The sequence below is a fragment of the Orbicella franksi genome, chromosome 1, assembly GCF_964199315.1.
Source record: "Orbicella franksi chromosome 1, jaOrbFran1.1, whole genome shotgun sequence".
In the NCBI taxonomy this organism is placed as follows: Eukaryota; Metazoa; Cnidaria; class Anthozoa; order Scleractinia; family Merulinidae; genus Orbicella; species Orbicella franksi.
The window spans coordinates 21,133,049-21,160,991 of NC_138145.1; the positions used below are offsets into that span (position 1 = coordinate 21,133,049).

The window sequence follows — 27,943 nt, forward strand, 5'->3', positions numbered from 1 at the left end:
CATGAACCGACTAGGAGTATTTCTACTACCCCCTGGATAGGATGCTAGTTGATCACAGAGTTACCCCCAGGATTAAATTCACCAGTACCCATATGTACACCTTTGTGGAGAGAGGCACTGTGAGAGTAAAAGTGTCTTGCCCAAAAACACAACACAATGTCCTTGACCAGGGCTCGAACACGGACCGCTCGATCCATTGCTGAGCGCACTAACCACAAGGCCACCGCACCTCCCACCTTGTCCCTTAGGCCTAACCTTAACCCTAAACCTAAAAAAAAGGAGTCTGTAGATTTCAGTCAACTTTACCTCTTTTATCACTTGTGTATTTGAGACAATTTCTAATTTCCTCGCTTTCTGCCATTCAGTTTACTGTACCAAAGCCTGATTTTAAGTGATTCGCAACTACTGACAGAACTTGTTTTTGCAACTTACAACTTCAGACTTTGCACAAAATTTCTCACTGGAGAAGAGCAATGTTGTAGAACTTAAGTGATGAACTAAATGTAATAAATATTAATTTGTAAGAAATGTATCTGTTCTTTAATACATGCTTTTGTGTCTAGTATCTGAGTTAGATGCAGCGAAGATATATTACCAATGGTTTGTAGACGACAGTAAGCCAATTCAGAGACACAGTGGCATAAACAAACCCACTTGCTAGCTAATTTATCACAGGAAAAAAAATAAATACATATAATTACATATATATAATTTATTGCCATCAGGTGCTATAATGTCTTGTAATAAAGTGGTTACAAGTTAAGTAAGAATCTTACAGAAGGGAGGATGATACAATATTATTACTAAGGGGATCATAATTAATTTCATATTGATTCAAAGCATGTGATATGTACATGTATGATTGCAATGTAAAAATTATTTTGTAGTGATTGAGCAAAGCTCATCTGAATTAAATTAAATGAAAGGAAAAACAACAACAGTCAATTATTTATATAAGTTGATACAATGCACATGTAAGATAGGGAAATAGAAATCGAAAAGCTTCAAATGACTGAGTAAACAAAATAAACTAGTGGGTTTCATTGACGAGTTGATTACTGCCTCTCTGAAATGTTGAATGTCTTCAGCATCAAAAGAAGTGAAACTTGACCACATTCCATAAGTGGAAGCGGTTTCTTGTAAAACAATACAGGTGTTTGGGCATTTTAAAATATTTAGTTACATGTGCATACATGTACAAGGAAACGGTCTTGAAAATTTCCTTGTACTATCAACATTTAATCGATGCAAACAAAAAAGACCTCAAGCAAGGAAAAATTGTCAATGAACCGAACATATTGAGCGGTCTTGAATGTTTTCAGTATTTCTAGCGTTCACTGCGGCCAACAAATCACAATATTTTCGATTTCTACTCCCTTCGCAAACGCCACCATTATATGAATGTCGGCTTAAACAATCTTTAATGATACAGAAATATCTTGTGAATGAAATGAACAAATGTAACAAATGTTTTATTTTGACAGCAAACGACAGGTACAGAAAATTTATTTCACCCGTTCCAAAAGGCGCAGAAAGTCAGAAAGGTGATAGAAACGCCAAAACGCCAGTCTTTAAAGACAAATTCTTATCAAAGTTTCTTGGACGCGTTGCGAAACATAATCTCAATGAACAAGCACCACACGTCGGCGCAAAGTGAGTGTGAATAAAACGGTCCCGACTTACATGTAGTACCTTAACCATTTCGCGCAAATTACACTTTAAATCCAACCAGTCTTCAAAATCCTTGCAAAACCTGTATACAGGACCAATCTTCTGCTTTGCTGGATACCCATCGTTGATTTTGACAATTCTGAGGCGAGGGCGGCTGAAGCAACACGATCCACGCTTCGTCCGCTCGAGCTGGCTCGAGTCAGCAAACTACACATTACTCCACACAAAATGACTCCCCTGTACCACTATTCTTTACGAACATTGCTTGAGTATTAAAAACCCATTTAACGGCGTCAAGCTCACCAATAACGAGAAGTATCAAGGATATTTTCAACCTTAAAACGAAGCAAAACACCGATCTCAGATAACTGATCGATCGAAGGACAACACAGCCCGATGGTGATGACCACTGACCAGTTACTGTGACGTCAAAAAACGTATTTCCGCGGTGTTCCTCACGACTGATCCTGTGAGTTGGATGAAAAGATACAATAAGACTAACGGGCCACTTTTCAGGAAGAAAACGCTGAGGAAACTTTCACTTCAGACCAGTCTGTTCAAGAAAATGCTCCTATCTACTCGCGACAGCTACAGGAGAATATACCGATGCCTGCTGGTAATGGTCAAGTGGATTTTATCGTTGCTTTGGTGTTTTTACTATTACGTTATGAGGCATGATCAGCAAATGCAAAGACCTGTCGAGCATTATTGTTGTGAAGGTAAGGGTATAAATTTGAAAATGGAATATGTTAGGAAATGTTTTTGATCTGTAGATATACTCTCTGTAGGATTAGTGTTTTGAACTGGTGAAGCCTCTAAACATTATAGAGATATTTTATTTTTCTCCCCTGCCCAAGCCTGAGGTTAGTTTCGTATTCAAAAACTGTTAATTAGCATAATTCTACCGCAATAAGAGATAATTCGTTGTCTCGGAAGAAGCTAAGATTCTCGTGGGGCCGAATGCCTCTAGCCTTCCAAGAAAACGAAAACGTGTAAGTTTCTTAACTTGAGGGTAACGATTTCTTTTCCCAGACGGAATGCCAGTTCAGTGCACAGAGGATGACGATGACTTACAACTACTCTAGGAAAACGGTGCAACACCCAGCAAGGCAATCAACAGGAATGTCAAAATCAGAACTGAAAAACTTACTTCCAGAACATTGCGATAAGTACATTTAGTAAACAATAAATGACAAAACAAAACGTCAGGTCAGCTGTATGACGTTCATGGTTTATACTAGCTAAATATCTCTGTAATTCATACGCTGACACTGCTTCATGACCCGTGACTCCAACAAAATTTCCGTCATGCGATGTTGTTCAGTTTCAATGCTGTCCGTCTGGTGAGGCTGTCGCAAACCGTCGCGTGGTCATTTTAAAAACAAATTACAGATTTAGAGTAGGCAGAGGAAATTTTGCGTCAATATGCTACCAACAGACAATAGCGCAGTGTAAAGAGTTGATTTTCAAGGTTAACCCTGTAAAATAAAATGAATCATGGGCAAATCAAGAGTCTCCAGATGATGCCGGAGGCTATGGACGTAAGACCGTGATGAAGTATTCTTTAATTCTGATGCAAATTTACGGCGCTTGTATATTTGTTGCAAATTCTGGTGGTAACACATTAATTCCAAGCAATCACAACCCAATTCTATTGTTACTTAATAGAACGCGTTGTTTTTCTTTCGTCTCAGTTCATTGGGCAATCGCCTAGTAGCAGCACTGACGTATGGAATGAGCTCCAGTTTATTCAACTGTTTTGCATACTTTTTACACATGGACAATCCTGTTCGGTGCGGTGAGTCTCGGCGCAGAAAGTCAGTTCAGAAATGGAAAACTCTGTTCTGGAAGATGGCGATATTCATTAATTATTTTTCGGATAGTTTGGTAAAACATCCGTGTTTTACTTAACGTGTGGACTCGCCCCCTGGATCAGACAGAATACGAGACTGATATAATATTCACTTAGTCTTTGAATATTGCATAACACTATCTCCAATTGAAGTATCACTCAAGTTATTTAATTAACGTCAAGTCCTTATGTAAATAAAGTTGAATGATTGGTTGCCGGATAGTAAATAGAAACCATGGGCTAAAAGTGATACGATGATGTCATTAAGTGGTGTTGTGAACGACTTCTTGTTATGTTTGTAGCTTTGTATGAGTACAACCCGGGTGCATCACAGTTCAGTTTTCCCAGACTGACTGTGTTATATCGGGCAGACGCGTGTGTGCTATCATTAGGTCACATTTGCCTATAAGATGGCCTTTAAGCTGTGAATCATACCGTTTACATTATCCTACAGTTCCCAAAGTGAAAAGCCTTGCCGAACGGTCGTTATTATTCAAGTTCTTCAGCGAAGGGTCTCATTTATCCGTGATCAAGTCTCGACTGATCTCTAAATAGACTGTTTTTGTTTCATAGTTTTTATGTTCCATGTATGCATGCATGTATCTTACTTTTTTTCTCTGTTTTCTTTGGGAAACGATGACGATGATATTAGTTATTACGGGTGATATTACACCACAACAACCGTCACGCTTTATGCGCTTTGCCATTCTTTGGTTTAAACTTTCTCTCGCCATGTCCGCAAGAACTAAAATGACGCTTTTCCAGTTCGCATTATCAATTGTTAACACGCTTTTAGACGCGGAGAAACCGTTAACGTTATGGCTGCTTTTGTACTATGCAGTTTGTGACTGTTTACAGTATAGACAATTAGTTCGGGGATTCCCCGTTTTAAGCAGGTCAACACTAGCTAATTATTCAAGAAATGAAAAGTCTAGTTGGTATCAAATGAATCGATGCATTAATTACATGCGTAGCACGCTGGGGGCGGAAGAGATGTCGCCTAAGACGTTATGTTTCAGGCTACCAATCCTTTTGCAGGGAATGTAAGTGAATCTTACCGTTCAGGAAAATGAATTTTGTGTTATGTGCAGACGTGTGTATCGACATTTCGTCTTTAAACAGAGTTACAGTGAGAGCTAATGTGCTTTGTCATAGTCAGCCTATAACAAAGTAGGGCTCGCAGTGTACTACTGTAGCTGCGTCTTATGAACGAGTTTTGTCAACTGTAATTGGTAATGAGATTCGCTTAGTCGTTGGATATACAGCAATATATGGAAAAATTTACTTGATTGCGTTGGAAAGAACGAAAGGATTTAATAATTGATCACTGTTGTCTGGATTCCGGGAAATGGGGTCATGTCCCAGCTCCACCCAGCTTTCCGACGACAATTAGGGTTGAGATACAGGAATTTCCCGTAACCCCTCTAAACAGGAAATGAATAAACAATCCGGCTAAACCTCAGAAGTCAGTTCCCACAACGTATACCACTAAATCACTACATATACTACGTGCAATTTACAACCTAAAATTTTACTGTTTTTATTCATCGCGGAAGTGATCATCGCGCTGAGCATGTACAAAACTTATCGAAGTAGGGACTGAAAAATTCGTACCCTGGCAGAACACTTTAACGATTCGATTCGACAAATTTACTTCTGCGAGTTGATTCCAAGACTGGACCTGCCAGTGAGCTAAAAAGAACAGCTTTAGACTAAGATTATTATCAAAGCTGGCTTTGTTTCAAGACAAATCCAGGCCTATCATGTATATACTGAAGCAGCATTTTCACTTTCAATTTCAATTGTGTTTTCCATTCCATAAGCTTGAATAATTTTCAATATGCGACGCTTGCGATGATTTATAACCCAATAAACGTCGTTTATCAGCCGTACTGTATCCATAATATTAAGCGAGTTACTACAACATTGACTACAAATACATCTTACCCTATACAGTGAAACCTGTATTTAGCGGACCCCATATTAAGAGGACACCCTCTATTAAGCAGACACCAGCTTAAGTCCCTAAATTTTCTTCCCACATTTACTGTAAATAAACCTGCATTCAGCGGACACCTCTGTTAAGCGGACACGGACACCAATATTAAGCCATTTTGTTGCACAAAACCTGCAATAAGCGGACACTTCAAGGACATTTTACCTCTAAAAGTTCAGCTGAGACTCCTTTAATATTGTTCAACGATGTCGCTTTAAAGCTAAGTGATTATTCCAGATTGACGCACTGACTGACTGGACATTGTGCTATGAGCAGTCTTTGATCTCAAACTGTGGTGTTACAAAAGGGTTAATAATTAACTATTTTTGCACAACATATTAGAACCTGTTTTAAGCGGACACCCTGTAATAAGCGGACACTAATGAGGGTCCCATGGATGTCCGCTAAATACAGGTTTCCTGTATTTAACAAATATTCCACGAGCGCGCGTTGGACATGAGATGGTAGATAGCCAAAGAGGCGCATAGCGCCCAGTTGCTATAATAATCTCATAAGCAACAAGTGCGAGTGGAATAATTGTTTTATCAAAAACGCCCCCTAGACATAGCAAAAAAAGGCAATAAAAAATAAAAACGGCCAAAAGTCACGCGTACGCTTACCATATTCGTATAGCATGGTATCATAGCTCATATAACACGATGGCTAAGCCAATGAAAACTCTCCAGTTGCATTATCCAACGATCCAGTTTTTAATAACTATAGTATAGCTAATGGCGTGTGTACTTGTCTTTACGTATATGAGCTCTTTAAAATATGCCAAACTCAGTGATTCAGCCATGAACTCTTTGATTACGACCGACCTTGCTGATTCTCTTCGCTTCTCTGACTCTTTTTTTATTATTTTGGTGTTTTTTCTTTTACAGGGAGTCAACCGCCTTAATTAGTCACAAAGCAAACAACTGTCTCAATGATGGCAGGGCACACACTGTCTATGAACAGTAAAATTGACCCAAGATATTTGTGTTCGCTGTGTGGTAACATTCTAAAAGATCCTGTGCAGACAGGCTGTGGCCATGTATATTGCAACTCCTGTATCCAAGACCTCAAAAGGTAACTGCAGAATTATGAATGTGCCTTATTTTTAAATTATGCCATTAAGGACTGGAAAAAGAAACACTTTATGTTTTGTACGAGTAGGTCGTCGCTTTCTACTTTAGCAGCATTGCATGCAACAGTTTGGTTGGTTGGTTGGTTTGTTGGTTTGTTGGTTTGTTTGTTTGTTTGTTTGTTTGTTTGTTTGTTTGTTTGTTTGTTTGTTGTTGCTTGGCTGGTCTGAATGCATGACGGACGGACGGACGGACTCAATTACCACATTACACCTTGTCCAATCGATAACTGATACTTACAAGAAGTAGGATGGCGTTCTGTACCCAAACAATTTTATGGTATGTCCACTATATGCAGCATGGCGTACCTTGAATGATGTCGCATGACCCTATTTTGCAAGTGGTGATAATAAAATGTCGCAAAGCGATAATAATTCCCTTTCATTTTTGCCTCTTAAATATTGGCCAACTCTCTCATCGTTCTCTGAAAGCCCCAGTTTTCAGCTTTCTAGTTCTAGATCTATAATCCAAAAGAAAAAAAGAGGAAAAAATTTCGCCTTTTCTTTCAACATTGTACAGGGAAGATGGAAGATTTGTCTGCTTTGTCGACAAGACTGCACTAGCAGCAGACGAGGTAAATATATATAAATAGCTTTTCAAAGTTTCCTTTTGCCTTCATTACATTTGTTTCCTTTCAAAAATACTTTGAGAGCTTTGCACACAATGTTCGATATAACTCATATCAGAATCGTGTTTGGTTAATTTACAACAGATGTCTAACAACGTATCCATGTCACATTACAGCTATTTCTTGATAACTTTATGAAACGCGAAGTACTTTCTCTGGTAGTCGCATGTCCCAATTCAAGTGATGGCTGCGAATGGAGAGGGGAAGTGAGATACATTGATGTAAGTCAAACAAACGTTTCATAGCTGAAGTAGCAGTACTTATTGTAAGATGATCAACGACACTTCAGTCAAAAGTTATTAATGCACACTCTCAAGAAACTATGCATTTGGACCTTCCACAATCACACGGTTACTGCACAACTTGTACAACCATAACGTCTTGTCAACCTTACTAAGCACAACAAGATACCAAAAAGTAAGAACCAGAACGTGATACAACTTTAAACACAACATCTGAAACCAAGCAAAATTGCTTTGCTATGGTTTTACTATACAGTGCATTCTTAGGGTACAAGGGCTCTGGGGACGACATTGGGCTCTCACAGAATCACCTGGTCCACTCACTCAGTGAGACAAAATATTGCAAAGAGGAGAGCGAAGTGAACGAGTTCGTATTGCCTTTCCTTTCCATATAGAAGCACCGTTTGTCCTGCCCTGCGGAAAGACAGAATTGTTCTAACTACAACTGCCGCGAACGAGTTAAGAGAGCGGACCTTCAGCGACACGTGGAACATGAATGTCCTTATCGCTCGCAGCTGTGTCCCTTATGCAAAGAATCCCTGACAGCAGCTGTACTTAAGGTTAGTTGGATGACTTCCATCAGGAAGTTAATACTAAATACAGTCACTATGGAGACGCAGAGGTGACGCTGTGGTTTAATGAGTAACGCCCTGGATTCTTGATCAAGTGGCACAAGCTATGTTCTTGGGCGAGACACTTGACTTCTTTACTAGTAAACAGCCTTATCCTCTCACTAAGGAGTGGATCTCTGAAGTGATATGCTCTTGGGATAATCATGATCATCTTCAGCAATACCATTACCGTTAACCCTAACCCCAGAAATACCCCTGTCTTGCACCCTGTAGCGATCTCAGACGCAAAATAATGATGGCTTTTTTTCTCCTTAAAATCAATCAGCCCTGGCTTCGATCCCGTTTTGTAGTACTGATGTTGACAGCTATTTGTGATAATCCAATGTACCTGGATTTCAGATACTAAACACACAGATTCCTTATTGAACACGGCCCTCGTTGTTACCTTTTTATCATCTTTTTTCAGACTCACCAAGCACAGGATTGTAAAATGTATCTCGTGACGTGCCGCGGGTGTGGCAAAGAAGGAATTGCACGTGGAGAGGTAGCCATATTTAAATTCTTATTTTTCTGATACGCGATGAATTTTTTACTTCATGACGGAGAACACGTCACGATCAGTTGCCACTGGAACCATTGTTCCATTTTAGCCTTATTAAACAAAGCCGATTAGATTTTTTGATTTTCAGCAACGAGGCATCATACCTAATTTAGCATTCGTATACTACTTGTATTGCTTGTTCTAGCTGTTCTGATAAGAAACCGAACAAAATGGGTCGCGCTTTACTCTCAAAGAATTCTACAGTTTTGCAGCGCGTATGCACCGAGACACAATTTCGTCCTCAAGAGGCAATACTACTGGGATGGACAAAACCCGGTGTTATCACTTGAGAAGTCTGCCTGGGTTTGGACTTTTCAATGAACAAGTCCAGCATTGATAAAGATAACGTTCACTTCTAATCCAATTATTTCTTAATTCCTCCTGTTCCACTGACAGATGGAATATCACCTTAGCCCCATCAATGGTGACTGTGAAGCAGTTGAGAGGTGCTGCGCATTTCAACCGATTGGTTGCGGTGAGAGCAAGGTTTGTATCAAAATATTCTAAACTGAAAGGCATGAAAACTGAGCTAATTTCTTTCAAGAAATGTTCACCATTCACCGACGTATCAGAGCATTAACAGCATTTAGACAAAGAGGTCGGGAAAAAAGGACCAGTTGTGCTTGTCACAATGGACCGCCTACATGTAAACACTGGATCGTGATCAAAGCTTACGTAGACTACATTTTACCACTATTTACTTGACAGAAAATGAAGCTGTCGGAGGCCACGAAACACAACGAAGTGTCTTCGATGCTCCACTTGAATCTGTTGTTGGCGTTTGTGTTACGTCTGGAGGAACAAGTGAAAAGTCAGCTTGCCTCTGGTGGTGCATGTGGTGGCGGTATCAGCGATCATTGGATGAGGGATTCCGAGAGGTCTATTTCCAGTGCTATATCAAGCATAGATGCAGTTGTACGCGAGACAACAGACTTGAGACAGAAGCTTCAGGACAATTCTGAAAGACTGGTAAGGTTGGAAAGAAGAGTTGCAAGCCATGGTGACAGACTTCCAGCAGTGACGCCGACGTTCTCCTCGCTACAACCCTCTTATAACACGGACGAGATTTCTAGACGTCTCACGAATGCCGAAAACGGGAATAATAACATTGAGTTCCTAATAAGCGAGAATGGGCGCGAACTCAACGATCTGAGACAAGAGGTATCGTCACTTAAACGCCAGCTGGATGGTGCAGTGGATAGCATAAGGCGACTTGAGAGAAGAATGGAATCTTCAGAGCACAATTTAGCGCTCAGGAACGTTGTTCTCTCAGACATTGAGGAATATGTCCGACAGCAGCAAGTTTCCACGTACGACGGGACACTGCTTTGGAAAATATCGGATTACGCTCGCCGAAGAAATGATGCCATCAGCGGAAACCAGACGTCTATTTATAGCCCGTGTTTTTACACCAGTCGCCACGGGTACAAAATGTGCGCCCGTCTGTATTTGAATGGGGACGGCATGGGCAAAGGAACACACTTGTCGCTGTTTTTTGTCGTCATGCGCGGCGAGTTTGACGCGTTACTCCGCTGGCCATTCAGACAGAAGGTCACCATGATGTTGTTGGATCAAGACAATGTGGAGCATGTGATCGATGCGTTCAGACCCGATCCAACCAGCTCGTCTTTCCAAAGGCCCAGGCGGGAGACAAACATTGCAAGCGGGTGCCCCTTGTTTTGCCCACTGTCAGAGTTGAATAATCACGCCTACGTACGAGACGACACCATGTTCTTAAAGATTATAGTGGATACTCTGGATCTCTAAACATATAACTAAGACAACCTGGTAAGTTACAGTTAGAGAATCGGGGGAATAAGTTTCGTATTTGCGGTCAATACCGTAAAGCTTTTAATCACTTATCAAAGAACAGCGCTAAAAGTGCGAGCAATCTACACTACTTCAAAAGTCCATTAGTACCTTTGAGAAGAACATTGCCGGCGAGCTCAGTCCGGTCTCGACAGCCAGAATTTTCCATCAACCGATACTTTCTCCCCCGACTTTAGAAGCAGACAATAGTTTCAATATCTCTAAAAGAAAGTTAGCCTTTGAACAGGCTCTCGATTCGGTTACAGGGCGAAAAAGACAATGGCGAGCGGCGCTTGTCGACCTGCTTCGCTCGCCGAAATTTTTTCTCCCTCGCCTGGAGCCTGTTCACAAACTAGAGGAAAGTGATCTGATTCGTCCTCAGACGTCCACTAAAAGGTGACTAGGGTCGAATCAGAATAACTATTTATCTAATTGATTATAAGAGCGGTTTTCAATTGAGTGTTGAAAAGTAACCACAACCAAAGTAATCAATGGCCAATCAGGGAGAATACTGTACAATCCAGTAAACCAATCAAGACTCGAACCATATACATGTGGCTGACGCAAGGCGCGGGAAAAAGTGTGAGTCGCGAATGGTTTTACTCTTGGTTTCAAGTCTGACTGGATGAGAGAGTGGTACGATATCTTTAAACCAATCGTACAGCGTATTAATGTAACCAAAGTTTGAGTATTACTTTTGACACTGAAGTGAAAAGCGCTCTATAATTAATTAAGTGTTCCCTTAAACCACAAAAAGTGGAAGTCAAGTAGTTTCAATGAAACTGTTTACAGATGAAAGCTACTCTTAAAGAGTGGATTCATTCCTTTTTTTGATATGCCGATCCGTATGTACACGTGACAAACATGAAATGCGTACGTTTTAAGTCAACTTAGATTTTTACTTATGTCGTATAGTACCACTGTACTACGCGCACTTTAACAGTAACAGTAACTTTATTAATACATATTAATTGAATTACAAGCCTTAGTAGCTCGTAGCTAGCAAAGCTATTCTGGGTAAGCTACTATTCTTTTAACAGTATTGCATAGGTTAATTACAGAAATTTGACTGTCATAAACAAAATTAAAATAATGTACATAGCACATGATAAAGAAATTAAGTAGCCAAACATAAGACATAAGACAGTAGAACGAGTTAACAATAATAATCGAGAATGAAATAGGAGGACTCTGATACTAATCAAAGAGCGAATACGAATTAAAGAATGAGAGATACTTAAAGATTTCAATATAGGCATATCAACATTTATCTCCTCATTTTCGAAAATTTACTTCACTCAATTTTCGTTTGAAGGGTATCTTCCTAAACTCACGGAGTTCTATGGGGTTACCGTTCCATATTTTTACACCGATTCTAGCGTGGGAAAATAACTTTGATTCATTCTCGATTGTTTCACATAAAATTACCAGCTGCGGCACTTTTACATCACTAAGCTAGTTCACGTTAGTTCAGATGTGTTATTTTAATATTATGATTCTTCACGCCACTGTTAGATAGCCCTATCTTGCCCGCGCAAGATAACCCAGGTAATTGGACTTGGTTTATCACGTTTACCATTTATCGTTTTTCATGAGCCTGTCCTGTTATTGATCATGAATTTCGTCATAACACCATCAAAGTAGCTGTTGCTCCGCAGACTACTTTAAAAAAAAACAAAAGGAAGTCTGCGGATCAAAAGCTACTTTGTCAGTATTAAAGTTTGACGATGTTATTACGAAATTCGCTGTCAATAACAGGTCAGACGCCTAACAATAACAAATTGTCGAGTCAAGTTACATGTTTAAGATGGGCAATATAAACCTTAATTACTCAATGTTACAATTATTAGCACAATGGTAAGAGTTCATTTTGCTAGCTTTACACCGTAAAATAAAATAAATAGCAAATCATTTGACAGTCTGCATAAGATCCAGCAACCTAGGACTAGTCTATAATTCTAGCACAGATTTTCGGCGATGATAAACGTACACAAAATAGCACAGTGTACTAATACTGATTTGCAGCAAATTTCGGTGGTAACACATCTGAATTCTCACGTGTAGTGGGAATAGGATGTCTACATTAACTCAATTAAACGTTGTTTTTCTTTCGCTCAGTTCACCGCACAATCGTAAATCCATTGTATATGTTTCTTTTAAAGATGGATAAATGAAGCTTATTATTATTGTTATTAATCGCCTAGTAATAGCACTCATGTATGACTTCAGTAATTGCACTTGGATTGTGCGCAGCGTTTTCGACCGTAGTTTTGTGTAATGCTTGCTTAAAGTTAAGTTATGTCAGCATACACAAGACTCTTCCCAAGCTCTAAATCAAGGTCACGTCATAGCTCTTTGGCTCCGGAGCACTGAGATAAAGAAAAGGTGATATATGATGTAATCAGGTCCATGCACTGCATGCATTACACACTCAACAATGAACAGCTATCTCTAAGCACCTATGGCAAAATGTCCTTACCAATTCTTCAAACAAGTTTCGACTCACCACATGTACCAATGATTTTTTTAAAAATAAAAGGGTCTTTAAATAAACCACGTCCGTTTCGTATATTCCATGCTCTGGGTTTTAAGAAAACCGACACACTAACGCTTAATTTCCTTTAGTTATTGATTAGCTCATTATGGCTGTTATAAGCAGACTGTATATTACAATTTCGATCATTCTTATACTGATATTGAACGCCATTGGATTAAACTCTAAATCGTAAATTTAAACCCTCGTGGTGCAGTTCAGCACAGAACTGTTAAAAACAAATATGTAACTGAAAGATAACGAGAAAACGTGCTGGTCACTGTATTTGAATACACAATGCTACGTTCCTGAAAGGTCAATTAAATATTCCGAAGTTGCTAAAGACTCCAAATGATATCAAGTTCACTGAAGCGCGTGAAATCGGAGGCGTAAGGGGTGCCACCAGATATGAAAGTGAATGCTATTAGTGCAGAGATGCGTAGCAACTTGAAGTGTCAAACAGACCGCAGAGTGTAGACAGGCAGCGGGGTCGAATTACCGGAAAGGAACTGAAAAAAACACACCCTCCGGCAAGGGGGGACAATTAACAATGTTTTATTCCAATGCGACTCACCGTCCATCAAAAGTAAAAAGCAGTGGAAAACAAAGCGGTAGGAGGAGGAAATCAACGCCACTCACCGTGAGAGCATGTGCATCAGGCAGTATAAAGCAGAGTGACAGATTGCCTCAGGACTGATCCTGTGAGTTGGATGAAAAGATACATCAAGACTAACGGGCCACTTTTCAGGAAGAAAACGCTGAGGAAACTTTCACTTCAGACCAGTCTGTTCAAGAAAATGCTCCTATCTACTCGCGACAGCTACAGAAGAATATACCGATGCCTGCTGGTAACTCTCAAGTGGATTTTATCGTTGCTTTGGTGTTTTTACTATTGCATTATGAGGAATGATCAGCAAATGCAAAGACCTGTTGAGCATTATTGTTATGAAGGTAAGGGTATAAATTTGAAAATGCAATATATTAGGAAATGGTTTTGATCTGCAGATATATTTTCTGTAGGATTAGTGTTTTGAACTGGTGAAGCCGCTAAAAATTATATAGATATTTTATTTTTCTCTCCTGCCCTGAGGTTTAATAGTTTCGTGTGCAAAAACTGTTAATTAGCATAATTCTACTGCAATGTTGTCTCGAAAGAAGCTAAGATTCTCGTGGGGCCGAATGACTCTAGCCTTCCAAGAAAAGGAAAACGTGTCAGTTTCTTAACTTGAGGATTATGGTTTCTTTTCCCAGACGGAATGCCAGTTCAGTGCACAGAGGATGATGATGACTTACTACTACTCTAGGTAAACGGTGCAACACCAAGCAAGGCAATCAACAGGAATGTCAAAATCAGAACTGAAAAACTTACTTCCAGAACATTGCGATAAGTGCATTTAGTAAACAGTAAATGACAAAACAAAACCTGAGGTCAGCTGTATGACGTTCATGGTTTATACTAGCTAAATATCTTTGTAATTTATACGCTGACACTGCTTCATGACCCGTGACTCTAACAAAATTTGCGTCATGCGATGTTGTTTTCAATGCTGTCCGTCTGGCGAGGCTGTCGCCGAATTTTGCAAGCCGTCGCGTAGTTATTTTAAAATCAAATTACAGATTTAGAGTAGGCAGAGTAAATTTTGCATCAATATGTTGCCAACAGACAACAGCACAATGTAAAGAGTTCATTTTCAAGGTTAACACTGTACAATAAAATGAATCATGGGCAAATCAAGAGTCTGCAGATGATGCCGGACGCAATGAACGTAAGACCGTGATGAAGTATTCCTTAATTCTGATACGAATTTACGGCGATTATAAACGTCCACAAAATAGCAGAGTGCACTTGTATCTTTGTTGCAAATTCTGGTGGCAACACATTTATTTCGAAACCGTGATAACAGGATTTCTATGGTTACTCAATTGAACGCGTTGTTTTTCATTCGTCTCGGTTCACTGGACAATCGGCTAGGGCAGTGATGTATGGATTGAGCGCCAGTTTCTTTAACTGTTGTGCATACTTTTTACACATGGACAATCCTGTTCGTTGCGTTGAGTCTCGGCGAAGAAAGTCAGATCAGAAACGAAAAAACTCCATTTTGGACGATGACGATATTCATTAATTATTTTTCAGCTAGTTTGGTAAAGCATTCGTGTTCTAACGTGTGGACCCAGTGTCCGCGTCTGGATCAGACATGCAGGAAACAGAGAATACGAAACTGATATAATATTCACTTTGAATATTGCATAAAACTATTTCAAATTTAACTGTCACTCAAGTTATTTTTAACTCAGGTCAAATCCTTATGTAAATATAGTTCAATGATTGGTTGCCGGATATGAAATAGAATCGTGATACGCTGATGTCATTGAATTGTGTTGTGAACGACTTCTTGTTCTGTTTGTAGCTATGTATGAGTATAACCTGGGTGCATCACAGTTCAGTTTTCCCAAACGGACTGTGTTATATCGGGCAGACGCGTGTATCCTCTCATTAGGTCATATTTGCCTATATGATGGCCCTTAGGCTGTGAATCATACAGTTTACATTATCCTACAGTTCCCAAAGTGAAAAGCCTTGCCGAAGAGTATCAGTGTATATGGTTATTATTAATCAAGTTCTTCAAAAAAGGGTCTCATTTGTCAGTGATCAGGTCTCGACTGATCTCTAAATAGACTGTTTTTGTTTAATAGTTTTTATGTTCCATGTGCATGTATCTTCTTTTTTTTCTCTGTTTTCTTTGGGAAACGATGACGATATTACGGGTGATATTACACCACAACAACCATCACGCTTTGTGCGTTTTGCTATTCTTTGGTTTAAAATTTCTCTCGTAATGTTCACAAGAACTGAAATGACGCTTTTCCAGTTCACATTATCAATTGTAAAAACGCTTTTAGACGCGGAATAACCGTTAACTTTGTGGCTGCTTTTGTACTATGGAGTTTGTGACTGTTTACAGTACAGATAATTAGTTCGGGGATTCCCCGTTTTAAGCAGGTCAGCACTAGCTGATTAATATTCAAGTCCAGTTGGTATCAAATTTATCGATGCAATAATCAAAGGCGTAGCACACTTGAGGCGCAAGAAATGTCGCCAAAGACGTCATGTTTCAGGCTACCAATCCTTTTGCAGGGAATGTAAGTGAATCTTACCGTTCAGGAAAGTGAATTTTGTGTTATGTGCAGAGATCTGTATCGACATTTCGTCTTTAAACAGAGCTACAGTGAGAGCTATTGTAGTGCGCTTTGTCAGAGTAAACCTATAACAAAGTAGCGCTCGCAGTATACTATTGTAGCTGCGTCTTATGAGCGAGGTTTGTCAACTGCAATTGGTAATGAGATTCGCTTAGTTGTTGGGTATACAGCACTACACGGAAAAATTTACTTGATTGCGTTGGAAGAACGAAAGGATTTAATTATTGATCACTGTCTAGATTCCGGGAAAGGGGGTCGTGTCCCGGCTTGACCCAGATTTCCGACAACAATGAGTAGGGGTTGACACATTATGCCGGCATAATTTCGAGCATAATACTATATGTGGAGCATCGAGCATAATGCCGGCATAATAGTGCATTTTGCCGGCATAATAGTGCTTTTTTGGCGGCATAATAGTGCCATTTTGCAACATAACAGTTATTTCCTTTTTCAGAGCTACTATTGTCCATTTATTAAGTTAAAACTACAAAATTTCAAGCTATTTTAATGTTCTACATGGTTTCCATTACTATTATCGCACTTCACGGGGGTCCCGGAAAAAATTTTTACGGCACAATTATGACTCACCGGGGTCCGGGAAAAAATTTTTTACGGCATAATTATGACTCACCGGGGTCCGGGAAAAAAAATTTTGCGGCATAATTACGATTACAATAGTTACAGTCGAGCATAATTTGGAGCATAATAGTCCGTTTTGGGGGCAGTGCCAAAAAGCATAATGCTCGATTTTAGGAGCATAATGTGTCAACCCCTAACAATGAGGGTTGAGATACAGGAATTCCCTCTAAACAGGAAATGAATGTTCAATCCGGCTAAACTTCAGCAGTCAGTTCCCACAACCTATATCACTAAACAACTACATATACAACGTGCAATTTACAACCTAAAATTTTACTGTTTTTATTCATCGCGGAAGTGATCACCGCGCTGAGCATGTACAAAACTTATCGAGGTAGGGATTGAAAGATTCGTGCCCTAGCAGAACACTTTAACGATTCGATTCGACAAATTTACTTCTGTGAGTTGATTCCAAGACTTGACCTGCCAGAGAGTTAAAAAGAACAGCTTTGAACTAAGATTATTACCAAACCTGGCTTTGTTTCAAGACAAATCCAAGCCTATTATATATATACTGAAGCAGCATTTTCACTTTCAATGTCAATTGTGTTTTCCATTCCATAAGCTTAAATAATTTTCAATATGCGACGCTTGCGATGATTTATTATTTATGTATCAATAATATTAAGCGAGTTACTACAACATTGACTACAAATACATCTTACGCTATACAGTGAAACCTGTATTAAGCTGACCCCATATTAAGCGGACACCCTCTATGAAGCGGGCACCAGCTTAAGTCCCTAAATTTTTTTCCCACATTTACTGTAAAATAAACCTGCATTCAGCGGACACCTTTGTTAAGCGGATACGGATACCAATATTAAACCATTTTGTTGTACAAAACCTGCAATAAGCGGACACTTCAAGGGCATTTTACCTCTAAAGGTTCAGCTGAGACTCCTTTAATATTGTTCAACGATGTCGTTTTAAAGCCGCACATTTAACTAGGGAATGTTGGTATGTAAACAAACACCTAGAAAGAATGTTCAGCTAATTAACGACTTAGTGAATAACAGTTTATTTATTTTACATGAATGTAAATGATTATGTTGTTCTGGTCCCCTTTAGTCTCAGGTCATTGAAAGTAAATTAAAAATAACAAACAAAACTTGTCATAGACGCAGAGCCTGAATTACGAAATTGTGCAAACCAAACCGAAGTTCAAGTTTGGGCAAACGAGAAGATTTTCATGAACGCAAATCGAATGGGAACTTTAAAATTGCTTACAGGTCAGAGTTTAAGCTTGTTCTTTTGTTTACGTTTTGAATTCATGCTGAGTTTAAGTCAAAACATGATATTTTGAAGGCCTACTATCTCGCGAGTCTACGGAAACTGGCGCCGTCACGCAACGTTTTGAACGACAAATCGGCCATCGTAGTCCATACAGGGCACCTCTTCACTGGCATGGACTTTGACACTATATCTGTCTGTGTACAACCCCCTACCTCGGTTGTTCATGAAAATGTTGATTTTAGCAATAGACAGAGGTTGAAAGTCAGCTAGTTAACTGATTTAAGGTATAAATATGAAAGTGACAACGTCGAACGCACTCATGATCTTTGATTACTACTAGTAATTAACTATTTTTGCACAACATATTAGAACCTGTTTTGAGCGGACACCCTGTAATAAGCGGACCCTAATTAGGATCCCAAGGGTGTCCGCTTAATACAGGTTTCCTGTATTTAACAAATATTCCACGGGCGCGCGTTGGACATGAGATGGTAGATAGCCAACGAGGCGCATAGCGCCCAGTTGCTATAATAATCTCACAACCAACAAGTGCGAGTGGAATGATTGTTTTATTAAAAACGTCCCCTAGACATAGCAAACAAAAGTCAATAACTAGTGAGACAATCTCAGATAGTGCAGAGCGCAATTGATAGCTCTGGTACAGTAGTCCCACAATTACCCACCCCTGCTCGGTTCACTTCCGGTTTGTGTCTACCTTGGTAGTCTGCTACGGCTTTTCCCCTTTGCAGTGTGTATGTTTCAAGGTTGTATTTTCATTCAAGGTCCAAAAAAAAAGCAGAAATTAATTACTACTGGTGTTTTACGTTGATTTTCGTTCATTTTAAATTCAACAATACGCTGAAGCAGCAAACGTGACAATTTAGCTCTTTACGCCAACTTTGTAACTTGATACTGTTGTTTTCCTCGCAAAGGCATGTAATATGAAACCCTTGTTTTCTCCAAAACATACGGAAGATGTCCTTGTTTTTTTGGAGATAAATGAAAGAAAGTTAAATATCTAATGTAGTGATGAAGAAACGGAACAGAAACGATGTTGCTTTACTAAAAATGCAAATGTTTACCGATGAACAAGAACTAATTTAATTATCAGATAGTCACGAAATAACACTTTCTTTTTCTGTTGCCACCTTTGTTGTTAACAATAAAACAATTCAAAATTAACACACAACGATATTGATGGCTGAGAAGCGTTTCAATGAAAAGTATTGACGATAAACAGCGCTACTTGACCGATATGAATGAGTCTCCTCAAAGACTGATTAAATTAATTTGCGCTTTCATTAGGTGCCACGGAGTCTGCAGCAACATTAGATCACTTTCCTGGTTTCTTTTGTTACAAATTTCCAATTTGCGGAGTATTAAAGCCACTAACTTGGGAACTTTTTGGTCTCCCTTACAGACACAATTAAGGCAAGAAATAAACAAGCCGCTCAGGAGAAGCAATACATTTGAACCCTGACAAGCACACTATTGTAGATTGAAAACAGCAGATGATATTTGTTGAACCGACCTGTGTGTAATTCTAAAAGCTACGCAGCCACAGTAACGTTTCACTTTTGCAATAAAAAGGGACAATTGGCGCGACCTGAAAAATAACTGGTGTCCTTGGTCATATGACGTGATATATAAAATACCGCGTGGAAAGATAGTGTATAACACTAACGATGCTAGAACGCATGCGTCTTACATGTTGAGCTCTACCATAAGGAAAACCACTCAACATTTGTGCGTGATTCCGTATGCAATGTATCCTTCACCTAATATAGAAGTCACGAACGCTAACTAATCTACGCATACGTTTAGGGCAAATTAGTTTTGTTCTAAGGAGAATGGTACCACAAGGAGAGCAAGGGGTTACCTGAAGCAAATATACAGCTTTGCGATGTTGAAAGCTATGTGACGGCGATGGAATGCGTTTTACGTAGAGTACACATGTACCTTTCCCACCCTACCCCCACTACTTCCTTGCCTCTAGACCAATTAATTAATTGAAATTAATCAATTAAACAAATATTAAAGTATACACCTTAGCGCCATAGGGCCATAGCGGCATATGGCCTTAGTTCCTTAGCGGCAGGCAGCTCCCATAACCATCCCAATAGTGCACCCTGCACTAAAAAATAAAAACGGCCAAAAGTCACGCGTACGCTTACCATATTCGTAGAGCATGGTATCATAGCTCATATACCATGATGGCTAAGCCAATGAAAATTCTCCAATTGCATTATTTAATGATCCAGTTTTAAATAACTATAGTATAGCTAATGGCGTGTTTACTTGTCTTTGCGTATATGAGCTCTTTAAAATATGCCAAACTCAGTGATTCAGCCATGAACTCTTTGATTACGACCGACCTTACTGATTCTCTTCGCTTCTCTGACTTTCTTTTTTTATTATTTCGGTGTTTTTTTTTTTCTTTTAGAGGGAGTCAACCGCCTTAATTAGTCAGATACAAAGCAAATAACTGTTTCAATGGCAGGGCACACACTCTCTTTGAACAGTAAAATTGACCCAAGATATTTGTGTTCACTGTGTGGTAACATTCTAAAAGATCCTGTGCAGACAGGCTGTGGCCATGTGTATTGCAACTCCTGTATCCAAGACCTCAAAAGGTAACTGCAGAATTATGAATGTGCCTTATTTTTAAATTATGTTATTAAGGACTGGAAACAGAAACACTTTGTATGTTTTGCAGGAGTAGATCGTCGCTTTCTACTTTAGCAGCATTGCATGCAACAGTTTTGTTTGTTTGTTTGTTTGTTTGTTTGTTTGCTTGTTAGTTTGTTAGTTTGTTGGTTGGCTGGTCTGACTGCATGACGGACGGACGGACGGACGGACTCAATTACCACATTACACCTTGTCCAATCGATAATTGATACTTACAAGAAGTAGAATGGCGTTCTGTACCCAAACAATTTTATGGTATGTCCACTAAATGCAGCATGGCGTACCTTGAATGTCGCGTGACCCTATTTTGCAAGTGGTGATGATAAAATGTCGCAAAGTGATAGTAATTCGCTTTCATTTTTGTCTCTTAAATATCGGCCAACTCTCTCATCGTTCTCTGAAAGCCCCAGTTTTCAGCTTTCTAGTTCTAGATCTATAATCCAAAAGAGAAAAAAAGAAAAAAATTTCGCCTTTTCTTCCAACATTGTACAGGGAAGATGGAAGATTTGTCTGCTTTATCGACAAGACTGCACTAGCAGCAGACGAGGTAAATATATTTAAATACCTTTCAAAGTTTTTTTTGGCCTTCATTACATTTGTTTCCTTTCAAAAATACTTTGAGAGCTTTGCACACAATGTTCGATATAACTCATATCAGAATCGTGCTTGGTTAATTTACAACAGATGTCTAACAACGTATCCATGTCACATTATAGCTATTTCTTGATAACTTTATGAAACGCGAAGTACTTTCTCTGGTAGTCGCATGTCCCAATTCAAGCGATGGCTGCGAATGGAGAGGAGAAGTGAGATACATTGATGTAAGTCAAACAAACGTTTCATAGCTGAAGTAACAGTACTTATTGTAAGATGATCAACGACACTTCAGTCAAAAGTTATTAATGCACACTCTCACGAAACTATGCATTTGGACCTTCCACAATCACAGCTACTGCACAACTTGTACAACCATAACTTCTTGTCAACCTTACTAAGCACAACAAGATACCAAAAAGTAAGAACCAGAACGTGACACAGCTTCAAACACGACATCTGAAACCAAGCAAAATTGCTTTGCTATGGTCTTAGTATACAGTGCATTCTTAGGGTACAAGGGCTCTGGAAATATTAGCTTGTCAAGCTACTCTGAAATTCGAGCTTAAATAAAGTTTATGTATGTATGTATGCATGCATGCATGCATGTATGTATGTATGTATATATGCATGTATGCATGTATGCATGTATGTATGCATGTATGCATGTATGCATGCATGTATACATGTATGTATGCATGTATGCATGCATGTATGCATGCATGCATGTATGCATGCATGCATGTATGCATGTATGCATGCATGTATGTATGTATGCATGCATGCATGTATGTATGTATGTATGTATGTATGTATGTATGTATGGACGACATTGGGCTCTCACAGAATCACCTGGTCCACTCACTCAGTGAGACAAAATATTGCAAAGAGGAGAGCGAAGTGAACGAGTTCGTATTGCCTTTCCTTTCCACATAGAAGCACCGTTTGTCCTGCCCTGCGGAAAGACAGAATTGTTCTAACTACAACTGCCGCGAACGAGTTAAGAGAGCGGACCTTCAGCGACACGTGGAACATGAATGTCCCTATCGCTCGCAGCTGTGTCCCTTATGCAAAGAATCCTTGACAGCAGCTGTACTTAAGGTTAGTTGGATGACTTCCATCAGGAAGTTAATACTCAATACAGTCACTATGGAGACGCAGAGGCGACGCTAGGGCCTAATGAGTAACGTCCTGAATTCTCGATCAAGTGGCACAAGCTGTGTTCTTGGGCGAGACACTTGACTTCTTTACTAGTAAACAGCCTTATCCTATCACTAAGGAGTGGATCTCTGAACTGATGTGGTCTTGTGATTATCATGATCATCTTCAGCAATACCCTTTCCCTAAACCCTAACCCCAGAAATACCCCTGTCTTGCGCCGTGTAGCAATCTCAGACGCAAGCTAATGATGGCTTTACGGCGGAGAACATTATTTTCTCCTCAAAAATAATCAGACCAGGCTTCGATCTCCTTTCGTAGAACTGATGTTGACTGCTATTCGTGCTAATCCAATATGCCTGGATTTCAGATACTAAACACACAGATTCCTTATTGAACACAGCCCTCGTTGGTACCTTTTTATCATCTTTTTTCAGACTCACCAAGCACAGGATTGTAAAATGTATCTCGTGACGTGCCGCGGGTGTGGCAAAGAAGGAATTGCACGTGGAGAGGTAGCCATATTTAAATTCTTATTTTTCTGATACGCGATGAATTTTTTACTTCATGACGGAGAACACGTCACAATCAGTTGCGACTGGAACCATTGTTCCATTTTAGCCTTATTAAACAAAGCCGATTAGATTTTTTGATTTTCAGCAACGAGACATCATACCTAATTTAGCATTCGTATACTACTTGTATTGCTTGTTCTAGCTGTTCTGATAAGAAACCGAACAAAATGAGTCGCGCTTTACTCTCAAAGAATTCTACAGTTTTGCAGCGCGTATGCACCAAGACAATCTTAAAACACAATTTCGTCCTCAAGAGGCAATACTACTGGGATGGACAAAACCCGGTGTTATCACTTGAGAAGTCTGCCTGGGTTTGGACTTTTCAATGAACAAGTCCAGCATTGATAAAGAAAACGTTCACTTCTAATCCAATTATTTCATAATTCCTCCTGCTCCACTGACAGATGGAATATCACCTTAGCCCCATCAATGGTGACTGTGAAGCAGTTGAGAGGTGCTGCGCATTTCAACCGATTGGTTGCGGTGAGAGCAAGGTTTGTATCAAAATATTCTAAACTGAAAGGCATGAAAACTGAGCTAATTTCTTTCAAGAAATGTTCACCATTCACCGACGTATCAGAGCATTAACAGCATTTAGACAAAGAGGTCGGGAAAAAAGGACCAGTTGTGCTTGTCACAATGGACCGCCTACATGTAAACACTGGATCGTGATCAAAGCTTATGTAGACTACATTTTACCACTATTTACTTGACAGAAAATGAAGCTGTCGGAGGCCACGAAACACAACGAAGTGTCTTCGATGTTCCACTTGAATCTGTTGTTGGCGTTTGTGTTACGTCTGGAGGAACAAGTGAAAAGTCAGCTTGCCTCTGGTGGTGCATGTGGTGGCGGTATCAGCGATCATTGGATGAGGAATTCCGAGAGGTCTATTTCCAGTGCTATATCAAGCATAGATGCAGTTGTACGCGAGACAACAGACTTGAGACAGAAGCTTCAGGACAATTCTGAAAGACTGGTAAGGTTGGAAAGAAGAGTTGCAAGCCATGGTGACAGGCTTCCAGCAGTGACGCCGACGTTCTCCTCGCTACAACCCTCTTATAACACGGACGAGATTTCTAGACGTCTCACGAATGCCGAAAACGGGAATAATAACATTGAGTTCCTAATAAGCGAGAATGGGCGCGAACTCAACGATCTGAGACAAGAGGTATCGTCACTTAAACGCCAGCTGGATGGTGCAGTGGATAGCATAAGGCGACTTGAGAGAAGAATGGAATCTTCAGAGCACAATTTAGCGCTCAGGAACGTTGTTCTCTCAGACATCGAGGAATATGTCCGACAGCAGCAAGTTTCCACGTACGACGGGACACTGCTTTGGAAAATATCGGATTACGCTCGCCGAAGAAATGATGCCATCAGCGGAAACCAGACGTCTATTTATAGCCCGTGTTTTTACACCAGTCGCCAAGGGTACAAAATGTGCGCCCGTCTGTATTTGAATGGGGACGGCATGGGCAAAGGAACACACTTGTCGCTGTTTTTTGTCGTCATGCGCGGCGAGTTTGACGCGTTACTCCGCTGGCCATTCAGACAGAAGGTTACCATGATGTTGTTGGATCAAGACAATGTGGAGCATGTGATCGATGCGTTCAGACCCGATCCAACCAGCTCGTCTTTCCAAAGGCCCAGGCGGGAGACAAACATTGCAAGCGGGTGCCCTTTGTTTTGCCCACTGTCAGAGTTGAATAATCACGCCTACGTACGAGACGACACCATGTTCCTAAAGATTATAGTGGATACTCTGGATCTCTAAACATATAACTAAGACAACCTGGTAAGTTGCAGTTAGAGAATCGGGGGAATAACTTTCGTATTTGCGGTCAATACCGTAAAGCTTTTAATTACTTATCAAAGAACAGCGCTATACGTGCGAGCCATTAGTACCTTTGAGAAGAACATTGCCAGCGAGCTCAGTCCGGTCTCGACAGCCAGAATTTTCCATCAACCGATACTTTCTCCCCCGACTTTAGAAGCAGACAATAGTTTCAATATCTCTAAAAGAAAGTTAGCCTTTGAACAGGCTCCCGATTCGGTTACAGGGCGAAAAAGACAATGGCGAGTGGCGCTTGTCGACTTGCTTCGCTCGCCGAAATTTTTTCTCCCTCGCCCGGAGCCTGTTCACAAACTAGAGGAAAGTGATCTGACTCGTCCTCAGACGTCCACTAAAAGGTGACTAGGGTCGAATCAGAATAACTATTTATCTAACTGATTATAAGAGCGGTTTTCAATTGAGTGTTGAAAAGTAACCACAACCAAAGTAATCACTGGCCAATCAGGGAGAATACTGACAATCCAGTAAACCAATTAAGACTCGAACCATATACATGAGGTGACGCAAGGCGCGGGAAAATGTGAGTCGCGAGTTGTTTAACTTTTGGTTTCACGTCTGACTGGATGAGAAAGTGGTACGTTAATTTTATACCAATAGCAAAGCGTATTAATGTAATCAAAGCTAATGAGGATTACCTTTGACACTGAAGTGTGAAAAGCGTGATTTGCCGATCCTTATGCACACGTGACAAACATGAAATGCGTACGTTTTAAGTCAACTTAAATAGGCATATCAACATTTCTCTCATTTTCGAAAATTTACTTCAGTCAATTCTCGTTTGAAGGGTATCTTCCTAAACTCACGGAGTTCTAGTGGAATACCGTTCCATATTTTTACACCGATTCTAGCGAGGGAAAATAACTGATTCATTCTCATTGTTTCACATAAAAATTACCAGCTGCTGCACTTTTACATTACTAAGCTAGTTCACGTTAGATCAGATGTGTTTGTTTTAATATTGATTCTTCACGCCACTGTTAGATAGTCCTATCTTGTCCGCGCAAGATAGCCCGGGCAATGGCACTTTTCACGGTTAATTTTTCTCTTTTTCATTACAATGTAATCGAACGTGGACGCGAGGCAATTTCGGGCTAAAACTACAAAATAGCCGGAAATTGCCTCACATACATGCCAGATTTTATGGAAAGGCATATGAGCAAAGGTAACCGTGAAAAGGTCTATTCGATTTGATTTATCATGTTTATCATTTATCGTTTTTCATGAGCCTGTCCTGTTATTGATCATGAATTTCGTCATAACACTGTCAAAGTAGCTGTTGATCCGCAGCCTACTTTATAAAAAAAGCAGTCCGCGGATCAACAGCTTTGTCAGTGTTATGTCGACGATGATGTTATGACGAAATTCGCTGTCAATAACACGACAGACGCCTGAAAAACTGACGTCAATTCGTATTTTACAATAACAAATTGCGACTTGCTCACTGTCGCTTGTCGCGTCAACATCGCATAGATTACAAATTCATGCGTCTGTCCGCTTATTGACAATGAAAATTAGCCAATGAGTGCGCGAGAATTTTTACAGTTATTGCAAAAAAAAAATTCTTGTATATGTAATTTGCAAACATGCCACCGTTTAACAAATTAAGACAAGAATACCATTACAGGCTACAGTGGGGCCTCGTGCTCCATGTGGTCACGGTAATAAGACCAAAGTAAGTATTAGCCTGCTCCAGGCTCTTTGTCAGCGGGGACGACCGAAAGAGCGAGCGGGCGAAGGAATTCGACCTACCCCCATAAAACATTAAAATTGACGATCAGTCGCTTTAACAACTGATGTTCTTGGAAAAAAAAACAAACAAACAAAACTATGTACTGAAAATGGGATGGTGGGAAGGAACTAATAGAGAAAACCGATTTCTCTTTTGCTGCTGCTCCATCATTGATAGAGCCGCTGGTCTGTAACAACAACCCATCAGGAGAAACGATATCAGATCCAGTGAAAACTGTGAAAAACTGCCTTGTAAACGTAATCGTGGAACACAAGGAGTTTTCGACGATTGCAAAGGTACAGAATTATTTTCGATGAAAATAGGACTTTTTACTCAATTCACGCATTCATTCTGTAATTACCACTTAGTTTTGCATCTAACCCAGGTTTGAGAATTGAACTGACGCTTCGGTAACCAGAGCGTTGGTATCATAATCGTCTTAAGATTTGACGACCATACGCAGCTAGGTTGTCTTAACGCCACCCTGGTTTAATCATCTATTGTACCATATCAGGTGTTTAGAACGCTCTCTTCGGGCAAAACTAAGCATAGGTCTTAGAACATCACCTAGTCTTAATTCATTCATGTACAAGATTAGAAAAATTGATTTATCAGGCCTGGAAAATAACTCTAAGGCAGCGTCCACACAACGCCGGAGGAATAAAAACGCAGCTTTATTTCTACTGTTCTGTTAGCCCTACCGTCCACACCAATCCGTCAAGAAAGCGGAGCCTCACGAAAGCGCTCTTCAAACTGGAAGAATTTGAAAACGCCGGCTTTGTTATTTTCGTGTGGACAGAAAACATTTTGGAAACGTTGTTTTTCGACAACGATGACTCCTTAAACACAAATCCAAAATGACCGGTGATTGTTGCGTTTTTAAATTCCTGGCCGGAAAACATTTGATGCGTTTTCAGAATGAAACCTCCGTTTTCAAATTCCTCCGGCGTAGTGGGGACGGGGCCTAAACGCTGTAGTCTCTGCAGCTCATGACATGTTTAATGCTGCGAGAGTTGTAATTTTTTTATGACACATTTTAAAAACGGATTCTAATTAAAAATTTTTCTGTATATAATTTTATATTAGATTAAGTAGATAGAATAGATAGATATTCTAGAAGATTTTCATTCAGTAGATTTTTAGCTACGTGTAAATAATTTTAGATTAGTAGTATCTAGTGAACGCTGTTTTATCAGATGTGTGTTTTTCTTATTTTGTGTGTGTATTTTCCATTCGTCCCTC

The 27,943-nt window shown here is 39.8% G+C and overlaps 2 protein-coding genes across 7 annotated transcripts in view; both read left to right on the forward strand.

Annotated features, from left to right (window-relative positions):
• LOC145496420 (TNF receptor-associated factor 2-like) overlaps positions 1-27,830 on the forward strand; it is a 52,514-nt gene extending 24,684 nt beyond the window's left edge. For 4 of the 6 annotated variants that reach the window (XM_081476070.1, XM_081476086.1, XM_081476091.1 and 1 more), the window contains 7 exons: positions 20,548-20,737; positions 21,285-21,339; positions 21,509-21,613; positions 22,323-22,487; positions 22,982-23,059; positions 23,524-23,613; positions 23,836-27,830. In XM_081476070.1, the coding sequence (XP_081332196.1) occupies positions 20,598-20,737; positions 21,285-21,339; positions 21,509-21,613; positions 22,323-22,487; positions 22,982-23,059; positions 23,524-23,613; positions 23,836-24,894 (1,692 nt within the window). In that variant the 5' untranslated portion in view covers positions 20,548-20,597 and the 3' untranslated portion in view covers positions 24,895-27,830. Of the gene's footprint in view, positions 1-13,634; positions 16,173-20,547; positions 20,738-21,284; positions 21,340-21,508; positions 21,614-22,322; positions 22,488-22,981; positions 23,060-23,523; positions 23,614-23,835 lie in introns of those variants that run through there. The other 2 variants (XM_081476078.1, XM_081476107.1) reach the window with 2 other exon arrangements.
• Positions 2,131-13,540, forward strand: LOC145496410 (TNF receptor-associated factor 2-like). Its single transcript, XM_081476059.1, has 7 exons — positions 2,131-6,590; positions 7,166-7,220; positions 7,391-7,495; positions 7,912-8,076; positions 8,555-8,632; positions 9,086-9,175; positions 9,398-13,540. The coding sequence occupies exons 1-7, from the start codon at positions 6,448-6,450 to the stop codon at positions 10,454-10,456; spliced, it is 1,695 nt and encodes a 564-aa protein (XP_081332185.1). The 5' UTR covers positions 2,131-6,447; the 3' UTR covers positions 10,457-13,540.
• Positions 27,831-27,943: the final 113 nt, after the last annotated feature.

Bases quoted from the DNA above. Each gene is read 5' to 3' on its own strand.
- LOC145496410 (XM_081476059.1), top strand. From the start codon at position 6,448: ATGATGGCAGGGCACACACTGTCTATGAACAGTAAAATTGACCCAAGA. The intron at 6,591-7,165 runs GTAACTGCAGAA...AACATTGTACAG, and splicing joins TGTATCCAAGACCTCAAAAG to GGAAGATGGAAGATTTGTCT. The intron at 7,221-7,390 runs GTAAATATATAT...GTCACATTACAG, and splicing joins CTGCACTAGCAGCAGACGAG to CTATTTCTTGATAACTTTAT.